This window comes from Macrosteles quadrilineatus, unplaced genomic scaffold (assembly GCF_028750875.1).
Source record: "Macrosteles quadrilineatus isolate MER2022 unplaced genomic scaffold, UCM_ALF_1.0 Scaffold_4__1_contigs__length_99947679, whole genome shotgun sequence".
In the NCBI taxonomy this organism is placed as follows: domain Eukaryota; kingdom Metazoa; phylum Arthropoda; class Insecta; order Hemiptera; family Cicadellidae; genus Macrosteles; species Macrosteles quadrilineatus.
In genome coordinates this window covers 48,637,101-48,662,152 of record NW_026542597.1, presented here as the reverse complement: position 1 = coordinate 48,662,152, position 25,052 = coordinate 48,637,101, and the positions used below count along the sequence as shown (strand labels likewise).

The following is a 25,052-nucleotide window of genomic DNA, read 5'->3' as shown; positions in this document are numbered from 1 at the left end:
TTCATGCAATAACCCCATAGTACCACATACAATATGTTTACTAGTGTGAACTACGCTGTAGGCTTCACATTGAATGTGTTGCCCATGTTTATTAAATTAACCTAAAACAGAGTTGTTTTGTTACAGAGTCATTGATTGAGGTGCTGGTGAACTGATTGAAGACTTAAAAATGTTTTGTCATTAGTGTGAGGTGTGATAGTACGGACTGTTGTGATAAATTACAACTGTTTATGATTTACTTTATATGTTTTAAAATAAATGTTCTACATAAACTATTAAAATTGAATGATCATTTACAATGCCACTATTTCCAGCTGTAATAATTTTTTTTATACTTCTTTTAATTATTTTTTACTTTGTTTCTAAACATAAGTTCTGATGTAGTCAATATTTGCATAATATGCACTTTCAAAAATATAAAATAGTAAACACAACAGCTTTTTATATACCATTGTTATTATTTATTGGCGTTTTTGTATTGCAATAAGAATAAGAATAAGAATAAGAAAGTTTATTGCCATTGACCAAGTTGTACATCGTTAAGTTGCATGCGTAGTTGCAGATGCATTGGTCTGTTTAAATGTATAAAGGAACTAAAATAAAATCTGAAAATTCCAGACTAACATAAAGATTATTCAAACAAAGGAGGTTGAAGTATGTAAACAATTCCAAAAACTCTTAAGTTATTTTGAATTTGGTAAGTTTAATTTGATACCAAATATCGTTGACCTTATTTCCTATATTTTCTCTGGATGGTATTTCAATTTATTTTATAGTTGCAATGATTCTGCTCCACTCAAATTCCAGGGCATGGACTGCAATCAATATCTGCCAACATCAAATTCGAGAAAATCTAAAAATTTGTTAACTCACTTGTATATACCGTATAACATTTAAATACAACATGAAAAATAATAGGATTTCCTGGAATTTTTCTAAAATGTTTGAGATCATTCTCAACATCCCAGGCAATTTCCTTGAATATACTTGGATCATTCATAAAAAATATTCAAAGAAAATTTTTATATTGCCTAGAAATCTGAAGAACATTCTCAGAATATTCTGGAAAAGTACTCTGAAATATTCATGGTATCTGAACATATTAAGTTTAAATTATTAATTTTGTCAAATATCACAAAATAACTTGAAAAATACAAAAAACAATGTTTTTAGGGTATAAAATGGGAAAACTCAATTTTTAGTCCATTCCCATAGTTAGTATTAAAGTACCGAATAGGTACTTAAAATGCAACGGATGATGGGGGTGACAGAGATGACTGACTCAAGTCGTCAATCGTCATGGAACGGAGGTAGCTAACAGCAGAACAGAACTGAAACTGAACTGAACTAGTAAGTTATGACTCCTGAGTCGACTCGTTGAAGACCAAATACAACTGAATTGATTCTTTCTGGCGCATGCGCAGTAGGCTAGTCCAATTCCTGCCAGGGGCCCTATTTTTGAAATGGTTGACAGTTGACTCTACAGTCGACACTCAACTCAACCAACAACAAGATTTGGTATTTTTGAAATCCAACAGTTTGGAAGTGAGTTGGAAATCACTAGTTGAGTGACTCGTTATGGAAATGTAGAGCATACGACCACCCGAAATTCAGATGACGTCATTTTAAACCAATCACAATGCAGAGTTTTTGTGATCTTCGATTTTACCTCTTCTTACTCTAAAATCTGGATCAGCTAATCTCAATCTAATCTACCATATTTCGAGATACTGAGGTAAACTGTCAACTCCATTCTTGAGAGATTGAGGTTATGTTATGTCTTGCTTAATCTTAGTGATTGCAAAAGTACCTTATATAAACCTAAGTATTAACAATAAAATTTACTATGGATGTTTGTTTTATGGTGTAGCTCATTATAAGTTTAGGCATATCCAAAATACATTATTATTTGCTTTCTCCGTAAGTTATCTATTTCAGAACACATCACATTATTTTAGTTTCCTTCATCGTTTTGTTTTATGTTATTTTTAATCATGTTTTTATTTAGGTTAAAGCTTATGGCTATTTGCCATTGCACTGAAAGCTTATCGTAACTTAAATTAATTTGATCTCTTTATTAGGTGAATGGTAATTTGAAACACACTATGATATTGTTTCTCTCTACCACATCAATCTTTAGTATCTTAAATCATAGGTCTAATAACATTAATTATCTTTTAATAAGTTCAATTAGTATGCCTAGTCTATTTCAAACATACTAACAAGGATAAAACGCTTGATTAAATAGTCTAGTACATTAAATAGTAGTATTGACACAGTACGGTAAATAAAATTAAAATGCAATTTTTCTACAGAAAACAATCGCATAATGCATTGGGTGCTAAGACATTGACAACAAATACGAAATACATAACCTCTAAATCGCAATTAGTAAATTAAAGCAATAACAAACAATATGGCGTCGACTCAAAAAGAGCAATTTTTGCCGAAAGAGAGGAAGAAGAAAATGCAGTCAACCTCCACTCAACAGCTCGATAGGTGTTGAGTAGTTTTGGTTGTATAAGTCCACCGTCAATCGTTTCAAAAATACGAAACGATTGGAAATAGAATGACTCAACACTCAACTCAACAATCAACCATTTCAAAAATAGGGCCCCTGAAACGCTCGCGTTAAATCGAAGTCCGCAAGAACTCTGCATTGTGATTGGTTCAAAATGACGTCATCTGAATTTTTGACGGTCGTATGCTCTACATTTCCACCACGAGTCTCTCAACTAGTGATCCCCAACTCGCTTCCCAACTGTTGGGTTTCAAAAATACCAAATCATGTTGTTGGTTGAGTTGAGTGCTGACGATTGACTCAACTGTCAACCATTTCAAAAATAGGGCCCCTGGTCCATCGTGACTAAAATGGTAAAGCTCACTCAAAACAATGACATAACCTCAATCTCCCTAGCACGTGTAGCAACAATGTAACAGCTGTTGCAAATTCGTCCGGTCCCCGGCAGTCACCCTGTATAAGATAAATCAATTTGCCATAAGAATAACATGGGAATTTTAAATTTACAATTTTTTGAATTTTCTCATTACCTAAATTAAGTTTTTGTTTTAACTATACATTAGTTTTTGTTTTAACTGTACAAAAACACTTTGATATACTAAATTATTTTTTTAAGCTCTTTAAAAAGGTCTAGCACAAAATTGGGAAATTTTGTGTTTTGAGGGTCAAAAATGAGAAAACCCAATGTTTACCCCTTAAAACCCCCCGTAAAACCCCGTTCCCATGGTCCGATCATGCTGGTTCAATAGCTCATTCAAGTCTATATCGCCTTACACATTTAAAATCAAATTTCATCAAAATCAGACAAAAATTACTCAAGATATCACGTTCACGGACGTATATATATATATATATATATTTGAACTAATGGTGTTTTTAGCCTCTGGGGACATAAGAATGAAAAAGTAAATCGGTCCTGGTCCTAGGTCTTACCGTATCACGTACGGTAGCTACTTCTCTAGCTATATGGAAATTCGCTAAAATGAATGCTATACTGCTACTTTGCTACTTTTAGACCCGCAACGCATGCATTAAAACAACTGTTTTTTGCTGCAGTAGGACGAATATTTGTTTATTGTAGTCAACAAAAATAAATTGCATTAAAATTACAAACTTTATCTATACTATTATAAAAAAGAGGTGGTTGCTGTATGTGTGTATGTGTGTATGGGAAAAGTAAACTCGAAAAATACTGGTCGGATTGGGCTGAAATTTGGCATGATGATAGCTCACATTCCCGATTAACATATAGGCATATTCTTATTTCAAAAATCCTTTCGGGCTCCGCCCCAGTGGCTCTGGAGTTTCCCATGTTAACCTTATGAGAAATGGAATTATTGAATCTTAACAGCTGTTTCAATTAAACAAGTTGGTTCTGTTCTATGATGTTCAATAGCATTAAAGTTACCAGGATTACCAACAGGGTGCAGCACTATTATTTCTTTTACATTTATGACAACAGCTAATTTGCAACCAAAAGGTGAGTGAGCGTAGCGAACGAACTTCAACCTGGAGGCGAGTTAGCGTAGCGAACGAGCTAACCTGAAGGCAAGTGAGCGCAGCGAACGAGCTCCAACCTAAAGGTGAGTGAGCGTAGCGAACGAGCTCCAACCTAAAGGTGAGTGAGCGTAGCGAACGAGCTCCAACCTGAAGGTGAGTGAGCGTAGCGAACAAACTTCAACCAGGACGTGATTGAGCCATGCGAACGAGATAATCTTGAAAATTAAGAAGTTAAACGGGGCAAAGCCCGCGGGTTACAGCTAGTACATTATATAAATAAAAAGGTTTTATTAGCAAGCGTTTTCAGAAACAATTGAATACATTCTGTTTTTCAAAACAACTCTCTTGTCTATAATCCTACTATACATCACACTAAAAAACATTCTATATAAAATCTATATATTAATTTGAAACTGTTTTTCTTTGTCATAGCTATTTTGAGAGAACGGCTGGGGGTAGAAACTCGGTAGGGGTGTCTAAAGAAAGGTCTTGGTCTGTAGATGAGCCATCAAAAGAGAAACGTGGTAAATTCCCTATGGGCTCTGCCCCAGTGGCCTTTAAAGTTCCATCCCATGTTATTCTTATGGAGAAAAACGGGGTTTTGTCACAGCTAATTTGAGAGAACGGCTGGGTGTAGAAACTTGGTAGGGGTGTCTAAAGAATGGTATTGGTCTGTAGGTGAGCCCTCAAAAGAGAAACGAGGTAAATTTCCTTGGGACTCTGCCCCAGAGGCCTTTAAAGTTCACTCAGCAATTTTGTTTACATTACGACCATATGGATTATGCTATGTACACTACTTTTAATGAACCAGCTGTTAATATTAAAATTGTATTCAAAGGTCTACTGAAACTGTCAAATTAAATGTTTACATTATTATTTATGATTTTAAATTGATTCTCCACTGCATGGCAAGTTTTTTATAGTTTCAACAAAATGATGAATTTATGATACGTTTTAAATGTTGTTATCAAAGATATATGCTTTATTGCTCTTAGAAAATTTTAAATTATGAAATAAGTGTGACATATCAATTTTAAAGGAACATAATTATTCCTTATTGGGTTAGCTAATATATATTGTAAGGTTGGCACGTGCCTTTTTCTGCCTACTTTCAATTACCATTCATTTTTGAATTCAAGAAAGAACACTAGAAATTCATTTATTGGTATACAAGTTTTCGACAATCGGGTAAAAAATTGTGTCATAGATGAGTACGTTGAGGATGAGAGCTGTGTTCAAGTTTTGGAATAGACTAACTACGGAGTATGTTTCATCTATGGTTTTTGTAAAGTATGTGAACTAATGTCAATTCAGGTATTTAAAAGAATGTGTACAGGGTTTTTACTTTGCTGTACACATGTAACAACGCATCTAAACCTCACTACATACAAAACATTCGGAAACACAACAGTGTCATCACATCTAATCGCATTTGCATAATTTGTTACCAAGGCTGGACTAGGTTATGGATTTGGTTCCGCAAATGTTCAAGATTTGTGATCAAATTTCCTACAATTATGGTTCATTCCATCCACGAAATACGTGCACAGCTTTATGTTATAGATCTGGCCAAGGCGAAACTATCCCATAAGTTAATGAATTATCAAGTAAGAACAGGATGATTAAATACATGGGTCGATGTGGCAAGATAAGGAATTAAAATTGCTTAGATCGAAGTAAGAATCTTACTGCTTTCTAGAGAATCAGATATTTTTATAAAAAAAAAAAAAAATTGGATTTACACTGAAATGTCTACTTAAAAATATAACATTTATTCTTGATTTAAATAGAATTAGTTTAACAAGTACTTAGGTTTGCTGCATCAGGGAGGGTAAAACTGTTTTTTTTTTTGTAAAATGTGAATAGTTGAGTAAGAAATAAAAACATTTTACAAATTTGATCAAAATTATGTTCACAAACAAGCACACTACAACAGTTTACTTATTCTCCATAAGAATAACATGGGAATTTTAAATTTACAATTTTTTTGAATTTTCTCCGTAACCATTAGGCGCATTATAACTCTTCAATATACTAAATTATTTGTTTTTTTAAGCTCTACAAAATGGTTTGGAAAGAAATTGCTAAATGTTATGTTTTTGGGGCAAAAATGGGAAAAACCTATTTTTACCCCATAAAACCCCTCGTAAACCCCCGTTCCCATGGTCCAATCATGCTGGATCGCGAACTCGTTCGAAAAAAATGTGTAAAATGTGAATAGTTAGTAAGAAATAAAAACATTTTCCAAATTTGATCAAAACTAGTGTACATGTTGCTCAAATTCGAGCAATTGCAAAGTATTTACAGGAATTATTTCAAAACGAATAACAGTCATATTTACAATGAGTTTAAAAGAGTCAACTCAAAGATTACCGGTGTGTTACTCAGACCATGTTTATCTTTGTTATTGATAAACCTAAAGCATTCCGGCCGAGTTTCTCCTTCTCAAAATGCCTCGCTGTACAGGCAACACAGGTCATTGATAGAGGGCCAATTGAGAACGAAAAGTTGTTTTGGGGTAGTGTTAGGGCGCATTTGAAATCGAATAGTTGAGATTGTCCAGGGTCAGGTGCTGACTGTGATGAGTTAAGCCCTGAGAGAAGCCTATTACGCGCCACTGTTCTGTAGCTGCGGTCGTTATCACGATTACGCCTCCTATCTATGTTTCGTTGTCGTCACGTCGGAGGCATTTAAAAGAAAAAACGACAAATAAACAAATTATAGTTACACAAAACAACGATAAACGCACAAAATTAAGTTACAATCATGCTAACACGATCCGTCAAGAGACACAAAACAACGAAAATACACAAATTTAAGATACAACCATACCAACACGATCCGTCTTAGGGGTTATGTTTACACAAACTAAAAAAAAATAAATAACAGCAATTAAATTATACAGCTGATCAAAATGTAAACAATTATGTTCTCCATAAGGATAACATGGGCACTTTCAAAGCCACTGGGGCAGAGCCCAAGGGACGTTTTCAAAAATGTAAGGCCAGTTTGCAAATCTACGCGACACGCTCTTTCCAATGAGACGTCAATGGATAAAATCGGTTAAGAAATGGCGGAGGAGTTCAACCGACAAAGTTTCATGTAGCGTATTAATTATATAGATATGTTCACAAACAAGCACACTACAACAGTTTACTTATTCTCCATAAGAATAACATGGGAATTTTAAATTTACAATTTTTTGGAATTTTCTCCGTAACCATTAGGCGCATAATAACTCTTCAATATACTAAATTATTTGTTTTTTTAAGCTCTACAAAATGGTTTGGAAATAAATTGCTAAATTTTATGTTTTTTGGGACAAAAATGGGAAAAACCTATTTTTACCCCATAAAACCACCTGTAAACCCCCGTTCCCATGGTCCGATCATGCTGGATCGCGAACTCGTTCGATTAAACGTACGTTTACACGTTTGTACCAAATTTCATCAAAATCGGATCATTTTTGCTCGTGTTATCGTGCTGACGGGCACATATATATATATATATATAAATATATATATATATATATATATATATATATATGAATTTGAACGGATAGTGTTTTTGGCCTCTAGGGACCTCAAAACGAAAAAAAAAAATCGGTCCCGCGTCCAGGTCTTACCATGAGTACCTACTACGGTAATAGCTTATTCCCTATATGGGAAATTCGCTAAAAATAAAAAACATACATTTACTTAAAATACTTATAAAATTACTCAAAATACATTATACATTTTGTAAAAAAAATTTAATATTGATTTTACATTTTGCTTAATGGTCCTACTTTTTAAACAAGTTGTAATCAAAATAAAGTTAAAATTTACATTTAGTCAGGTTAACAGTAAGTATTTTTTATGAAATAAAATAATGTTGTTTTTTAGACACCAGTGCCTGGATTTCATTTTTCGCACTATTTTCTTGAGTATTATATCTATAAGTATAAAAGAGGATGTTTGTATATATATATATGTATATATATATATATATATATATATATATATATATATATATATATATATATTTGGCAGTGATAAACTCAGACACCGCTGAACCGATTGCCACGAAACTTGGTACATACGTGTAGAATTTCATGGAATAGGTTTATACACCATCAATTTCGTGATCCGTCCAATTGGCTCCGCCACAGTGGCTCTGGAGTTTCCCTTGTATATTATATATCCCAGCATTTGTTCACGAAATCATCACTATAGATGATTAGGCCTATCATGTATACCGGTATACAGCACGTTGGACACCTATAGGTGTATGTATAGCTATAAGACCTATAGGTATAGCTGAGATTTGAATTGGGATTTTTGTTTTAGCTTGTTTGACACCATGAGGGAATTTGTTGAGTAATGCGATGACAATCTGTGAAGGCAAAAACTCTAACACCACACTTCTATATGATCTGATTATAGCTGATATTCCAGTAGCAGTTGAAGCCAGAAAATGTCGCAATCCGGCTTGCCGAATTCAAATTTAGCACAGAGGTGGATCCATCCTCCCCTAGATTTTGTTTTTAATACAAAGAATACCGTACTTAGGTATATTTTAAAACTGTGTAGGACCTTAATCAATAACTCGAACCTTGATAACTCAAATTTTGCTAATTCCCCTTGAAATTCCCCTAAATTACAATGTTGCCACTTTTAAGCCAAAGGTTAATATAACCCAATAAGTCGAATGCATTGTTTTTTATCAGTACCTAATACTCAGCCTCAAATTTTCCTGTTAAGTTACCTGTTATCGAGCCTCAATAGCTTAAAGTTTACCTTTAAATGCCGAAGCTCGCACGATGTGCCTCAGTTTTGCTATACAGTAACCAAACATTTTGATAACATCACTGTCGGAATTTACATTTCAGTATCTAAAATTTATGGTATAGCACCTTCATAAACTCGAACCTCGCTTACTCAAATGAGATATTGAGGTCCTTCAGTGTATGAATATCTTCACACTCTGAGTTATGAATTTTTATATTCTCTGATTGATAGGAATTAAATATGGAGAACATGTTTCTCAGAGTTTTTATTACAATATCAATTTTATTTCAACTTTTTATTGGTTCCCAAAGACCAAGGTTGAAAATTTCTTGTTCAGCAAAGCAGCATGTCTATAGAATGTGTTAGTATTTAGCTTTAGCTTTTTAAATTGAAATTGGGGGCGTTCTGGGAACATGTAACAGTGCAGATGAACTGGTGACTTACTCAACGTTACAGCCCCGGGGCAAGAGTCTTGGTATCCCAGAACGGTCAGTCACCGGTTTACGTTAGCATAGACAAATAGAATAAATATAGACTGTCAAAGGAAGGTTCCGGCGCCCACCGCTACGGTTTGCCGTATAGTTACGGCACACACCGCTGCAGGTGGGGAGCGCAGGAGCCGTATAGTTACGGCGCACACCGCTGCAGGTGCCCGTATGCGACCAGCAGATGCAGCAGCGGTGTGCGCCGTAACATGGCAAACCTAGCGGTGGACACCAAAACTTCTGCTAACCGCAGCACAGCTGACGGTCTATATTATTCTATTTGTCTATGACGGTAGGCCTACACATCGGATTATAATTTACACATTCACCTACCATTTACTATGTAATATTTAAATCAAACAACCCTCTTAGAATACATTTTTTGAAAATTATTCACTTATTACGTAATATACCTGATGAATATTATTCGATGGACCCGCCATCTTGCCATAGCTGCATACTGTTGTCAAAGAAACTGACCAATGAGAGGCCGCCGGTGTATTATGCACCATACAATTTCTCCGGTGCACGAATCTTGCACCGGTGGAAGAAAAGGAGGAAATAACCTCACCGGTTTCCCAGAACGACGCATTTTTATGCACCAGTCCTGCACGGTGCACCGGTCGTTGTTCCCAGAACGCGCTCATTGACTCCATTCAAAGGCATTAAGGTGTGACAGTACACTGGTTTTAAGAGTCTTCTTTGCCCCTACGACAACAATAACAAACATGCCTGGGACGTCCCTCGCTCCGGATGTATAATGTGGAAAGATGTAGTGTTAAAACTGTTTTCCCTTACAGATTAATGTTGGTTCTAGGGCCCTCATGCATATATCCAAGAAAATCAATAGTATAAGTACAAAAAAGTCCTAAATTTATTTATTTATTTATTAAAATACATCACACAATGCCTAAGGAGTGCTTCTGCACGCAGGCAGGTAAATTGTCAAGATATACATTGTGTACTAGTATAGAATAAAAGCAACAAGTACAATAAGTGAAAATATGGTATAAAATAAGTAGGTTATTAGCAAAATTTACAAATAAGTTATATCCAATGCCAATACGTTATGTCTACTACAATCAGACTGGTAAAAAAATCCTCAATGCTGTAAAAACAAGTCCTAAAGTAATAATAATAAGTAAGAGCTCTAATATAACTATTCAGCTACATTGATACCAAATTTCAAGAAAATCTTATGAAAAACAGCGTCCGAAACGGGGTACGAAATTAACATGTTTTGTCGGAGGCTACTGCGCTACTAGCCTTTTACAAAACTTGGCTCAGGCAGCAGATGAATCACTGACACGTCGATTTAGTAGTCGTGTGTTTACGATGTTTTCAGAATGGCACGCATAATGACCCCGCACCACCCTCCCGTTCATTACACCTTACCCCCAAGGACATATCCCCAAAACGCAACTACACTGAGAGTGATGAAGACTCTTAATACACAGCAATTAAAATGGGACTTAAAAAACTCTTAAGAATTTAATAGTTTTATTTCTAAAAGGAATATATGTTTTATGGATTTGTTATACATTTTGCCTCTCAATTCTCTATCAGACCCACACAAACAAAGTGTTTCAGAGGAAAATATTTTTTTTAATACTGTACAGTAATTTTATTCTCCTGTCAAAGTTTTGTCACAATACTGTTTGGGTATGTCATTAGGCAGTGTGTCTCTTCCTGCTCATGTTTAATCGGGCTAAAACTTCCTGGAGTAAATGTGCTTTCATGGGGTTGCCTATCGTAGAACGAGGAAACTGATTAAAAATAAAGATCCCTCCTCGAATCTTTCTATGAAAGGGCAGCAAACCTGTGAACAAAAAGATTAATGACACCTAAGTGCTTTATGCCGTTCCCGAAATAACCGGATTCAAAATGTACCCTGCTATATACCATTCTATGCATACTTAATTACCTACCAGTTACCTTGGTACGAACGTTGAGAACAACTTCGGTGCAAGTTTTACAAGTTTACATTTGTAGATGAATTAGTTTCTCTTTTGTTCTGTAACCATAGTGTGTAACTTACACAGAATGATAATGCTAATAAAAGTAAATCTTAATAATCCAGTTATGTGCTAGTAAGTGTATTGGCTGTCCAGAAATCCGGCAGTTCGAGATAATATTGATGCTTTTTAATTTCTCCCCCTATATGGAGAAAGTATTGTTTTCGTAAAAATTTTCGAGTTTGAGTTTAGAGTGGATATATCCATTTTGGGTTCCCCTGAACCCAAAAAAGTGGTTTTTGAAGTGATGTCTTTGTGTGTAGATGTGTACAGAGCTAGAGACCACACCTGTAGTCTGATTTTGATGAAATTTGGTATGTAGGTACTAATCCTTAGTATCTGATGGTAAGTGTTTTTTTTTTCATTTTTCAAAATTTTGATTTTGAATGGTGATTTTTACATAAAAACTCATAAAATAACGGAAAAAGCAGATTTTCTCAAAAATGGTCTGAATGATTTTGATAAAAAAAATTAGTATGTTATAGTCCTTCAATTCTGAACAAATTAAGAACAAATAAAAAATTACGGTTCCAAAGTTATGGCATCTTGTGTTATTTTCCCATAAAAAACCCCATAAAATAACAAAAATAGGATTTGGCTAAAATTAATTGTTTTGTAAATGTTAATTTTTTTATTTTGCTGTGATCGCTATCGATTTCAGTTTCTATATGTTTGGCGTTTATTTTCAATTTTTTCCGTAGTGAACTACTACTCCTGCACTTTAACTAATCCAACACAACCTTATTATAGGACCGGATTAGTGAGAGTCCACTATATGGTAATAACATTCTAAAGCATGCATGTTTAAAAAAAATTTTAAATATGTAAAAAATGTTGAAATGTTTATGAAAATAACATATAAAAATTTAAAATGTGTGCCAAAATTTGGGAGAATTGTACCGTATCTAGTTTAAAACTTACAATTAGCCTGCTTTTCTAAGACAAGTATGTCTGTATGTTCATGTCCCAGTTCCAATACAACAGCCGCTGAGACCAGTTCTCCATCTTCGTCGTCTAACAATCCAAAAACCAATGCCTCCTTGACTTGAGGAAGCTCCAGCAATACTTCTTCTATCACTGATGGACTCACCTTAAATTTAGAACCTCCATTAGTGTTATGAAACTCTAAAAAAATGTGTATGGTTTTTTAATATTGTTGTGTATAATACTGTCTAAAGTCACGATTCAGGATTCACGAATAAATTTATTGTGTTATTATGTATAGTGAATAGTTTTAGACATATGATGAACTCTCCCATTCAGGCAAGCCTGCTATTTTAACAATAATCCTTAAAACACAAGCGCTTAATGTATAAAATATCTATGACTACTGCTAATCTACTACCTATTAGTGCTATTGCACACCTGCTATTGCCAATCTGCTAATTAACCTTTGAGTTTTTATTCTTTTATATTTAACTGTTGGCAATAATTGGAGTTAAAATTTTATTTTGCATAGAACTCTGTGCAGGGACGGAGATGCAGTCCTTTAGAAATGTAAAATTAAATTTACAGTTTGACTTCATAAGTGATTTTTGTTCAAGAAAATCATATTATATCAATTCTCCTCAACTGTATACTCTCACAGAGTTATACTCCTGAACTTATTAGTCCCTGAAGGTTGATTTCCATGACCTCATTTTTTAGCCAAGGGTTTAGTTATTACTTATTATTATAATTATCAAGGTCTTCATTTTAACACTAATTAATTCACTTTAAGTAAAAATCAGTAGAAAAGTGCTGTCTATATTGTTGAGACCCTCAAATTGTCAACTGACTGCTTGATTTAAAACATATTTTAGTTGTTTTTCCAAATGATACTGAGGATTGAAAAACCCGTAACTGATTTGTGTAAAGTGATTCTATTGTGAAATTCCTTCGATATGCAATGCATCAACTTATAGCCCATGAACACCCATCTACAAAAAACAAACCATTACCAGATAAGTTCTCCACTTGATCGTTTCACGCACACGGTCAGTGACATGGACAAAGCCTTGTTCATCATAGAAGCCGAGGTCACCCGTGTGTATGAACCCCTCTGAGTCTATTGTCTCATTGTTGGCTGTCGGGTTATTGTAGTACTCGAGCATCATTGTGGGAGAGCGAACGCAAAGTTGACCCTCTTGGTTGATACCACATGGCATACCAGAACCTTCATCTAGAACCTGACAAATTTGGTTTACATATTTGCTATGAGACAGACATAGGCAGACAAGATGCCAAAAGACAGACAAAATTCTTTTAATTTTGTTTAGTTTTAACAATTTTACCGAAGAAACATTACTCACTTCAGGTAAGAAAAAGTACGGTACGGTATGTAAAAAAGTCAATGCAAATTTTATGCACAGAGTTCACTGTTTGACCATCACTTGTATATACTTTTAACAATAAGTTACATAGATTAATTTTAAATTTGATTATAATGTTTTTGTATGACTTTTAGCCCTTTGAGGTCGAATTTTTTTTCCATTTTTCGGTGAGCATAGTTTGTCATTTGAGCAGCCGGGAAAATGGTGCCCGGCGACCTATACTCGCCATTCGACCGCAAAGATAAACTTTTTTTATTTTTGATTTTTTTTGTGAGTATGTATAGGTTGCCATTTTTGAGCAGTCAGGAAAATGGCAGGCGGGGACCTATACTCGCCATTCGACCGCAAAGAGTTAGTACTTTTCTTTGAGATATATTTTTTTGTGCAAGCAGGAGGCAAAATGCAGTTCATCATATAAATGAAACAAATTAAAAACCCTACTGCATTTGGTTTAAGAACTTCACTTGTTTCAATTCAAACATTACAGTAGTTAAACAGAACAAGCTGATGTAGGCCTACCACATACCTCCATGTAAAAACCATTGTATTTAAACCACTTTTGAGCATGATTATGAGTTTGAGTTGATTGACCTATTTGACATTTTATTTTTAACAGTGCCGGATTTAGGGTACTTGCGGCCCTAGGCCAAATTACTTGAGCGGCCCTCTCCCTGTGGTGAAAATTCCTTGCGATCGCGGAAGTAATAGTGACTATCTCCTATACATCAAGGGGACATCATCATCGACACCCGTGATCCTGGATGAAATCGTGGACATCTCTCCTAAACCAAGTCAAAGCCATCATAGTTATCCGGGACCGCAGTAAAATCGTGAACATCTCCCGCGGGCCGCAATCACGGGGACATCATAATTGAAACTTGCGATCGCGGCAAAGTCGTGTTAAAAAAAACCTCTCCCGTCGACTGCGATCATGACGTCTTCATCATTGCACAGAAAACGTACTACTATAACCCAGAATGCCAACCGCATGGTAAAAAGCATCAAGCGGTTTGAGAGAGCTTTGCCTGTCAATCCGTAGGCAGCGCCACCAGCGTTGCCATGCAATAGCATAGCAACGCTGGTGGCGCTGCCTACGGATTGACAGGCAAAGCTCTCTCAAACCGCTTGATGCTTTTTACCATGCGGTTGGCATTCTGGGTTATAGTAGTACGTTTTCTGTGATCATTGTCACCTGCGGCCGTGCCGAAATCTTAAATATCCCGCTCGGGAAGCCATCACGGGAACGTCCTCATTGACACCCCGAGCCGCGGCGAAATCGTTAACAACTCCCGTGAACCGCGATCACAGGGACATCATCATCAACACTCACAGCCGCGGTGAAATCATGAACATCTGCCGCGGGCCGCAATCATGGGAACATCATCATCGAGACTTGCGATCGCGGCAAAGTCGTGTTAAAAACATCTCCCGTGGACTGTGATCATGAGGACTTCATCCCCGTCACCCACGGCCGCGGCTAAATCGTGAACATCTCCCTCCGTCCGCGGAGACATCATTATGGTCACCTGTGATCGCGGCAAACTGGTGGTTTAAAATAAATTATTTGTTATTAATTTTATCTAAAAAATGTTTTTCCCAATCCTCTGCGGCCCCCTTCTGCTTGCGGCCCTAGGCCGCGGCCTAATCGGCCTAGTGGTAAATCCGGCACTGATTTTTAATTATTCTCACCTTCATCTCAACATTATAAAATAGTTTTCCAACAGAGCCATGTTTGTTTTCTACAAATGTGTTTGCAGCTGCAGTCCCAGTCTCTACTAAACCTGAAATAAGTATTAGATAAAAATACAATTCATACTAAGTTGAACAGCACAACATTATAGCTTGATAGCTTTATTAATAGTTACTTGTCGGAAAATTGAAATACTTTGAGCTGAAGTCATAATCCCATGTCTGTTTTGTTTCGAAATGCATTAACTTTCCAACTAACAAGCCGGTGATAAGAAACTAAATTTATTAAATTATAGGTTCTTTCTTATTATAATCAACCATACAATTCTCTGTTTCTTTTTAATCCAGCATTTGGTTCATGGTATAAAGAATAGTGGCATTTAATACACATTTCTACCTGTTTCTCAATATTCAACAAAATGCACAAACGAATGCCACATAAGGCCCTAACAATAAATTGTGCTGCACACTCTACCATAAAGCTGCAGTATTTGTACTTGTTTCTTGAAAAGTTCTTTGTGCACCCGGAGCAAGTTCTTCAACCGTAGTGGTACACCTGTCACAGCCACTAGCTTTAGTTGTGGACATCTTGGTTTTGCTGGCCAGTCTAATAGAGCCATCAGTGTATCACGGATAGTTAGGATGGCAAACACCTATAAACACACACACAGGAGCTAAATAAAAGGTATTTAATAATGTCACATAATTACTTTTAAATTGCATTACTTATAAACACTTTAAAAATTAATTTTAAATTACTTTTATATTTAAAATTACGTCAACAAAATATTCAGGTTAGGATATGGTCAAGAATGTAAATTCAAATTGATGTGGCTGTGTGGCATATGTAAATCATATCAGCTTTCTAATTAACATGTATTCAGAGAATAAATAGTACTTTTTTTCTTGTAAAATTACTCATCTTGTCAACATCCGATTCTGCCAATAAAAATGTTTCTTTTATATTTGTGCTCTAGATTATTAATTAAGATCTATCATCAACAATAACAACACAAAACATTTTACTTGATCTATTTTATACTTTAGACTATTAGTCCTACTAGACATTCCATCCCCATGTAATAGTTATTTGCCAGTTTTTAAAATCAAAATCGTCGTAGTTGATGTGAGCCACCAACAGATTCTGCTGATGTAAATTACTGATTTTTATTGATTACAATGATTACGCAAACTTTTTTACCAAGTCAAATTAATGAAACTACTTATTATGAGCCACATCAACTGTACGACCCATCAAATATGTCAGAAACTAAAAATTAGGTAGAAAATAGAATGTTAGACACCGCACATTCTGTGACTGACTCACTCAATTAGATTCTTTTTTGATACAAATTTGGCGACAGCTGGTCTATATATAGATGGGACGTCTACTTCAGTATCCAATAGTCAATGGTTATACGTTCAAGCAAGTACAAACTATATTTCTGAACTTAGTGGCACAAGAAAATTTGTTCAAGTACATGTAAATAACCAAATAATACTCCTGCTCAAATTGTATATATCTTTCTACATAAAGAAACAGTAAAAGTATACAACAACAAAATTTATGCAAAACAAGGTAAACCAACCTCAAACTTGCGCAGTGCGGTGATCAGGCAAGGGACGGGGATCTGGCCACGACACAAGACAATTCTATGACCGTCGACGTAGTGGTTCAGCACAGTTTTGATTGCAAGAGCGCAGTACATCGGTGGAGTGACCATGACAGTAATGCTTGGCTCATCTGACTCTGGCAACACTGTGTCTCTGCAACGTTACAACACTTTTTTTATTTTAGAAGTAACTACAAAATCAGCTTATTTTCTGTTTTTTGTATCACATCACATAAAAGTTAATAAACACACTTTGGAAGCAGGAAAATTGAATAGATGAGATTCTCACACTTTTGATTTGATTAATTTAATAATTAATGTAAGTATTGTTTGTTAGTTTATTAGCGAATTTCCTATATAGGGAATATTAGTGAATTACCCTTATATACTAGCTATTACTGTAGGTCTCATAGTAGGACCTGGTCCCAGGACAAATTTACTTTTTTTTTAAAGGTCCACATAGAGGTATCTCATAGAGGTATGTTCAGGCACTTAGAGGCCCAAATTTTTATAAAATGGGAAAAACAAATTCTTACCCTAAAACCCCAGTTTCCATGGTTCGATCATGCTGCAAACTCGTTTGAAAACTACGTTTATTCAAATGAGTTTGCAAACCAGCATGATCAAACTAAGGAAACAGGGGTTTTAGGGTAAGAATTTGTTTTTCCCATTTTATACCCCAAAAAAGTAATTTCTTTCCAAACTAGGTTTTGTAGGACTTGAACAAAAGAAATAATTTATTTGTATTTTGAAGCGTTGTTGTAAAGACCTGTGCCTAATGATTCCAAAAAAATATTTAAAAAGTTTTGATTAAAAATGTCCATCTTAATCTAATGGAGAATAGACTGTTTTAGTTTGCTTGTTCATGGATATATTTAAATTAAATTTGGAAAATTTGGTTTGTTTCATACCAAGCAATCACTGGCCCTCTCCAGATCACCATTGATTGTTTTTTGTCCTGGCAGACAATAATAAACATTGTAAATCGTCACATTATTTACCAGTTCACTATGATTTGCCTACAGTTTGTATTGTACACCGTAATTAACATAAGGGGTTTAATTTTATATCACATTGTTCTTGTTTGCATTGCATCCTTATTTTTAAGATATTCACACCTAACCTACACAAAAGCTTTGCTGTGAGTGAAGTACCGCTCAGCAATGAGACAAGCTCTAGGGTTGTCAGAGCTGCCAGTGTAGAGTATCATGATGGGTCTGAGCGGGTCAGCTTGGCGGGGGCCAACAACTGGCTCAACCTGGGTGGGGAACCAACATGATATTACCAACTAAGATGGGGGTATGACTGGGTGTGTTTTAACCCAAATATGATAAATCAATGTAGAACCAAGTGAGGTGCTTTGTGAAGCTTATTTACTGACTAAGACCAGTTTTTTTAAGTCAGCACCATTTATTAAAATAAAAGCCTAATCAATGACAGCTGGGTCCAGAAGATACAGCATTAATTTTTCTCAGGATTGAGCCAACAACCTTGCTCAATGATACTCAATGAAACCTTTTGATTACTTTACAGCAAAACTTCTCATGCACATAATCTATAGGGCTGAAAAATAACTGTAGTTTAGAAAAAAAACAAATGTAAAATCATGTTTGGACAAATTATCAAAACGTTTCGAAAACTAACAAAATGTTTCCATTTTTGCTATTTGCATTAATGTAAAATAAACATTGGCAGATTGCTGCCTAAAATATAGACACTTAAATAGAACTGGCTTTTATCAATGGAAATAAGGGCCTTTTCCTACAACCCGTGAAACAAGACACCGGTTACCCACCCCCCCCCTGAAAAAGAAATTCTGTGGGCTGCCCATTATGATCAAATAACCAGCAGTTTCTGATTTGAAGATGAACATTACTACCCCTCAGTTACCCAAATGTACTTTCTAGGTAGCAAGTATTTACCTCTCTGAAAAGCTGATGGAACAGCAAGTAGTTAGCAGACTTCGGCATTGTAGTGGAGTTAATAATAAGTTGAGGTTTAGGGTTGTGCAATGCCATCTCTAGATATCCAACAGCCGTTTCAACCTTGGAAAGCGTCTTGCCCCCTTCCGTGAACAGCAAGTGTGGTCCCGTCATGCGCAGTGATATGCTCAACTCAGCTGTGGCGAGCACATTGAAGCGTGTTACTATAGTTTATAGCAACGGTACTGGACTCATAAGGATCGTTAAGGCTCATATAATGAATCTAGTGTTGCTACCGATATTTTGAGTTGAATAATAAAGATCTTAAATTAATTACTGAGCCAAACCACATCCATATCACAGCCATTTTGATGATCTAATATTTCTAATGCATCTAATTAAATATAATAAGGAAATGAACACTGAAAAATTCCACTCGTACCTTATGGGTACGAGTGTGCTCAAAGTATAATTTACATATTAAGCTGAAATAAAATTATAGTTCCCTAACCCCTTAATCCCCCCCTTTACTGAAAAGTTAGAACATTTTCTTAAATATCTTATACTAAGGAAAACTTATCAATTCGGCGATTCCAGCCTTGACCATCGAAGTCCGTCCACACGCCCTGGTATCCGCCACACGACTCCGACGCCCTTCCCGTACTTCATATCCCCCCCTCTAGTTCTCCAGCTACCAGCTGATTTACCGTGACGCGTCTCCGCTGTGACGCGAGCGTCACAACATCAGACTATTCATCAGGTTCTCGTAAAGTGTAAAAAAAGGTGACTATGTACTGAAGAACAGACTAATTTTATCGTTATATCAAAGACTATTCTATAGACTATAAATACTTGCCTTAACTGGTAATAATAGTCTGATTTTTTACCTAATAATATGAAACAAACACAGATACCGGAAACAACATCTGATCAAATATTTAGCATTTCTTTAAACGCCAAAATAAAAGGTCTTGTCAAAAACCTGCAAGTTACACTCACGTTAACAATGGCCTTGTTTATGATTTAAATATTGTACATTTTTAAGTTTTGACACTGCAAAATTATAGAGTTCCAACAACTGCAAAATACAAACAAAAGTAGAATAAGCTACAACTGCCAAACTAGGAGAGAACTTAACACTTAACTCGTTAACTCTGATCTGATCAAAACTCGTTACTAACCAGGGCTTTGAGATGAATCGATAAAAGCAACAACTGCACCAATCAAAAGACAAGCTAAGACCAGAATATGGGCCTCCAGACTGTGGAAACTGACTATAGCTATGATCTGGAACACCGGTAACATTGGTAAATAAATACTGATTAGATTATAAAATACCACCATTTTAAATATAAAGCTATGAAGCATTGAATAGTGAAATTCTTAAGAGTGTTTCAAAGAAACAAGTGCAAATTTAGCCGATACATTAGCAAACACTTACGTAAGCATAAAACTAAGGAACTAAAACTGCAGCAAAGAGAGAGAAACACCTGAAATGAGTACTGAAAGAATGGTCAGTTAAAAACCAGTAATCAGAGAACACTTTTCTCTGATTTCCCTTAATACTTTAATAATTTCTTATGAAATGGCGACCATACAAAGTAGGTATTTTAAGCCAATCTAGAAGGGGTGAGTACCTAAGAGTATTTAAGACTCACAAGAATTAACCTGGTAATTAGTGGAAGGCAGATTAACTAGCCCTCCCCCCCATGGTATGACCAAAGGGCGCATGCTTGAAGTTTGCCGTCAAAGACCTGGTTAATCTGGTCCTGATGTCATACTAAAAGCTAGATTAGTTAATTAATTAACACTTTGTAAATAATTACCTGCCCTGGTTGAACACCTCGCCAATGTAGACCACATGCTAGCGACTCCACCTTATTGGCTAACTCTCCATAGCTTAATGTGCGGCCAGTCTCTAACTCCATCTACATGTAAATCATGAGGAAAGTTAAAACTAACATATAAGACATATGAAATAATATAACAATCATGCTACAGTTTTTGCCTAAGCACAATTATATTGGAGCTTCAATAATACTAAATTCAATACAGTTATTTTTCTTAACAACGTATCAAAAGACTGATATCTTAACAAAAAGCTTAAGTTTTTTTTAGTATTGGATCAAACTACACACTAGACACTTATTTACATCCGAATCTTTGAATGCAGTTTTAAAAATGTGGTACCGGTAGGGTTTGGGTCATAAATAAATGTTAGCAAATCAAATATTAGGAAAAAATTAATTATAATAGATTGAACAGTTTAAAAACTAATAACAAAAATTGTAAATAATATTTTGATTTAAAATATTACCAGAGCAGTTTTCTCGAACCCCATTTTCTTAAGTTTCTTCAAAATAAAAACTGCAAGTGAAGAAGTAATCCGCTTGGATGAGGTCCATTTCTCTCCTTTTAAGATCATGTTTTCCTAAAGTAGGATTTGCATAAGAAATTAGGAATACAATATAAAAAATGTCTTCCAACACTATTCAGCACAGGCCTAAATTTACGCCCATACTGTAAACATAACAAGACAGTAGGCTATAATTTTTATCCGTTAGAGACAATTTGAGTAAATTTATATAAAAAATATTGCAATTGGATCAGTTTTGAGATTAGGAAAATTTTATTGATTAATAATTTTAAATTACAAAATTCTTAAAAGACCCAGCTGTTAGTAATAATATTTTATGTGCAAGAGTGAAAAAAATTTGAATCACGGTATAGGGGCATGATTTTGAATTTTTTAAATAGTTTATCAAGGTAACAATGACTCTAAAGTAGCACGATAAGATAATAGTTTAAAGAATAGAATAGGGGGGAGTGAGCTGGTTTAGTGGTAGAGCGTGGGGCTTCAATAGATTTTATCTATGTAATAATAACGCAACCCGCTAGGACTAGCCTGAAGTAATGTGTAAAACAGTTCCGGGCTAGAACTAACGTCCTAGAGTGTGAAGGTGGGACATAAAAAAAAAATAGAATCTTGGGGAACCCCGAACGTAGTTGGTTGATTGATAAGTTTAATTTGAATTGACTTATTTTACTAACATTTTTGAAGTAAGTTGCTTAAAATTTGAGGGGTAGCGGAATTCTACCCTCTGAGGAAAACTGACGTCACAGCCTAGGGGGTAAAATTCCGGCCGAGAACTTTTGAGTTGCAAAACCTGAGTTTAATAAATTAAAGGTGGAAATAAACACATCTGTTTTACGGTTGTGAATTAAATCATAACAAATTAAATAATACAACCTAGAGTGTACTGGCCGGAATTTTACTCCCTTCATGAGTTTTGCTCAAAACGTACGACCCAGATTTTTACCTCCGGGATTTTACCCCCTGCCCAGATATATATAATTTAATGAGAATAATTAATTTTGTACATAATAAGTGTTTTTATAGAAAGACGTTTTCCGTTTACTATTATTTACCTCTGTTTTTATTAAATGTTGTAGGCAAATTAAATGTTTAAACAAAATGTCAAAATAATTAAAAACATGTAAAAACTTAAGTTTTCCTACTGTTTCCATAAAAAATATCACTAAAACTATTCATATCCTTAACACTTTGATAATTCGGGGGCAAAGCCTAGGTTGAAAAAGAAAAGGTTGTGGAATCTTACTTAACTCCATAATGAATTACAAAATTTAGAACAAATAAATCAAAGGTATCATAGACTAAGCAACACAAGTAGAATTCTCATTGCATCGTAAATTTTTAAGCTTGTTTTTTGTGTCTTGTTAATGTGCGTCGACACTGTTTGCTAGTGTAGACGTAATTTTAGGGAATTTCCTAAAGGGAAGTAACTATTACCAAGGGTGGCACGGTAAAACCTAGACTCGGGACCGAAAGGCTTTTTCATTTTGATGTTCCTAGAAGCCAACAACACTATCCGTTCAAATTTTTATATATGTATACCGGTATATATGTACCTAGGGTGTTGAAAAACTCTTAACACACCCAAAAATAAATTAAATGGCCTAAGATAAAATTTTGCAACTTCAACGGTATCATCATGTGATGACTTTTCTAGCTTTTTGCAGGAAATCAAAAGTTTGCCCCCTCCCCCTTTATGGGTAGATAGGGGTTAACTAAACATAAACATAACATAAGGGATTTTCAAACATAAAGACCCATGTTGTGACCCCTCATTTTAAAGGTCTTAGTAGAATTACTCTCTCTCTCTCTTAAACGTAATTAGTAGAATGGTAGAATAGAATGCCGCAAATTTGAACTCAAACGGATAACCGAGTCGAAAATGGTAGTCGTTCAAAGATATCTTGAATCTGCCATTTTGAATCTTTTAACAGCTCTTATTTTTTACTCAGTTGTTCTTTTGAGCTCAAAGTTGTGGCATTGTATTCTTCTAACTAAGACCTTTAATTTTATGTGTATATTGACCTATCCATACGTTTATGATTTTAACACATCAGTTATGCGGTAGGCCTACCTCCTCAGAGACCGCCGGCTAGAAGCCTGAGGAAAATCATAAATGTGGTGCCTTCAAGGGCCATGCCTCGCCAGGCAGAGCGACGACATGACCTTAATAAAATCTTATTGGTTTATCAAACTCCCAGTAGGTAAACTGTGTTAAAATAAATTATTCATTTTAAAATAAACCTTTATTTGAGCAATCTTATTTTTCATTTTTATTAGTTATAAGGGTATGGTAGGATTAAGGGTTTTTTATGAGTCTGTCAATAAATATGATTTTTAAGCTGAGATACATGTTTTACGTTTTTATTTTATCCTTATAATGCTAAAAAGTGTTAATACATATTGAATTCCAACTAATAATAAACACGTTTATCTCTTAATTCTCACTTTTACATAACCAGGAACCTCCAGGTACCTCAACAATTAAAATTTATTTCTACAAATAAAATGAAATAAAGAAAATCGGAAAAAAATGGAAACAGAATAGATATATATAGTGAAATAATACTTATTGCTACTTACAGGTGTTTCAATACTTTTAAAGGGTACTCCAAATAGAAGATTATTGTAATAATCTGTATCTAAGTTCAAATTTCTTATTCCGTAATTCCAAATTGGGCCTCTTAAGATGTTGTCTCTTTTATCTTCTGTATCTTCCTCAATCTCTTCTGTCTTGTCAGAACTGCTCATTCCCTCATCATCTGTAGCAGCACTACTCCTTGTCTCTACCCCCTTACCATGCTCCTGTAAGAGTGCCGACTTATCTATTTGTTCCAGCTCCATCCAATTTCCAGCTGGGTAAGGGTTTAGTGCATCTGTATCATAATCAACTTGTCTAAATCTATACGGATTACTGCACAGGGTGGATTTTGCTCTATCAGACATCTTGAGTCTTAACCTTTGATGTAAGAAAAACCTGTTTTGAAACTTAAAAGCTCTTGCTTTTAAACTGTGAGCAGTAAAGAAATCCAAATAAACTGTTTTAAATTTGTATAAATAAATCCCACACCAACATTGAAATTGTTTGTTTATTTTCTCATAAAACACATGACACATGATTTTTATAGACTTTAATGAAAATAAGATCAATTCATAATGCATTTTTAAGTACTTTCAATATTACTATTGATTATAAAACGTCATGTACTAAATTCAATTAATGGTATGGTGTTCTGGTGAGCTTAACGCAATGAAAACTTGTATTGCAGTTGATGGCCCTGCAGACACAAAAAACCAATATCACTTAAGTTATTTAACAAAAGTTCTAATTTGACTATTTTTGTTGAAGCCAAGATTATAAAATTAGCAAGGGTTGAAAATACACTATTTTCTGTGCATAAACTGTATTATTGATCTTCAGTGCCATTCTTTAAGCTAATAAATTCACAAAACAAATTTGTCGTACACATTTTTACATTAAAGCCACGTTTACATGAGGCCGGTAGGAAAGCTGGTATGAGGAAGGTTACTTGCCTAGTGTATTTCAAGTTGCCTGAGGTAAGTGCCACCAACTGGTTCTTTTGAATGTCTTAAGAGCATTGACTAGTCAATGCTTAAGAATCTTCATCAGTCGTAGTCATTTTGAATCTTAGTCCCATAAGACTAATTAATGTTAACTAAAGTAAATTAGCTACCAAAATGGTTTGGTTTCCATCTTATTTTTTTTCTTTTTCAAACGAGTATAATTGTTACCATAGGCAGAGTTAGAGGTTATTTGTTGGAAGGAGGGTGTATGGATTCTTGAATTTTCCGCTGCAAACTTAGCATAGGGTCAGGGGGGTATGGAAAATG

At 35.0% G+C, this 25,052-nt stretch overlaps 1 protein-coding gene across 1 annotated transcript; it reads right to left on the bottom strand.

Moving 5' to 3' along the window:
* Positions 1-10,392: 10,392 nt before the first annotated feature.
* Positions 10,393-24,260, bottom strand: LOC128991811 (luciferin 4-monooxygenase-like). The gene is made up of 12 exons (XM_054415006.1): positions 23,784-24,260; positions 21,144-21,257; positions 20,653-20,754; positions 20,008-20,113; positions 18,827-19,023; positions 18,032-18,162; positions 16,881-17,058; positions 15,767-15,944; positions 15,292-15,383; positions 13,231-13,458; positions 12,212-12,380; positions 10,393-11,094 (listed from the first exon to the last, which is right to left on the bottom strand). The coding sequence occupies exons 1-12, from the start codon at positions 24,144-24,146 to the stop codon at positions 10,946-10,948; spliced, it is 2,007 nt and encodes a 668-aa protein (XP_054270981.1). The 5' UTR covers positions 24,147-24,260; the 3' UTR covers positions 10,393-10,945.
* Positions 24,261-25,052: the final 792 nt, after the last annotated feature.

Bases quoted from the DNA above. Each gene is read 5' to 3' on its own strand.
- LOC128991811 (XM_054415006.1), bottom strand. From the start codon at position 24,146: ATGTCTGATAGAGCAAAATCCACCCTGTGCAGTAATCCGTATAGATTT. The intron at 15,945-16,880 runs GTTGGTTTACCT...GTGTGTTTATAG, and splicing joins CCGCACTGCGCAAGTTTGAG to GTGTTTGCCATCCTAACTAT. The intron at 13,459-15,291 runs GTGAGAATAATT...CAAATTTGTCAG, and splicing joins TTTATAATGTTGAGATGAAG to GTTCTAGATGAAGGTTCTGG.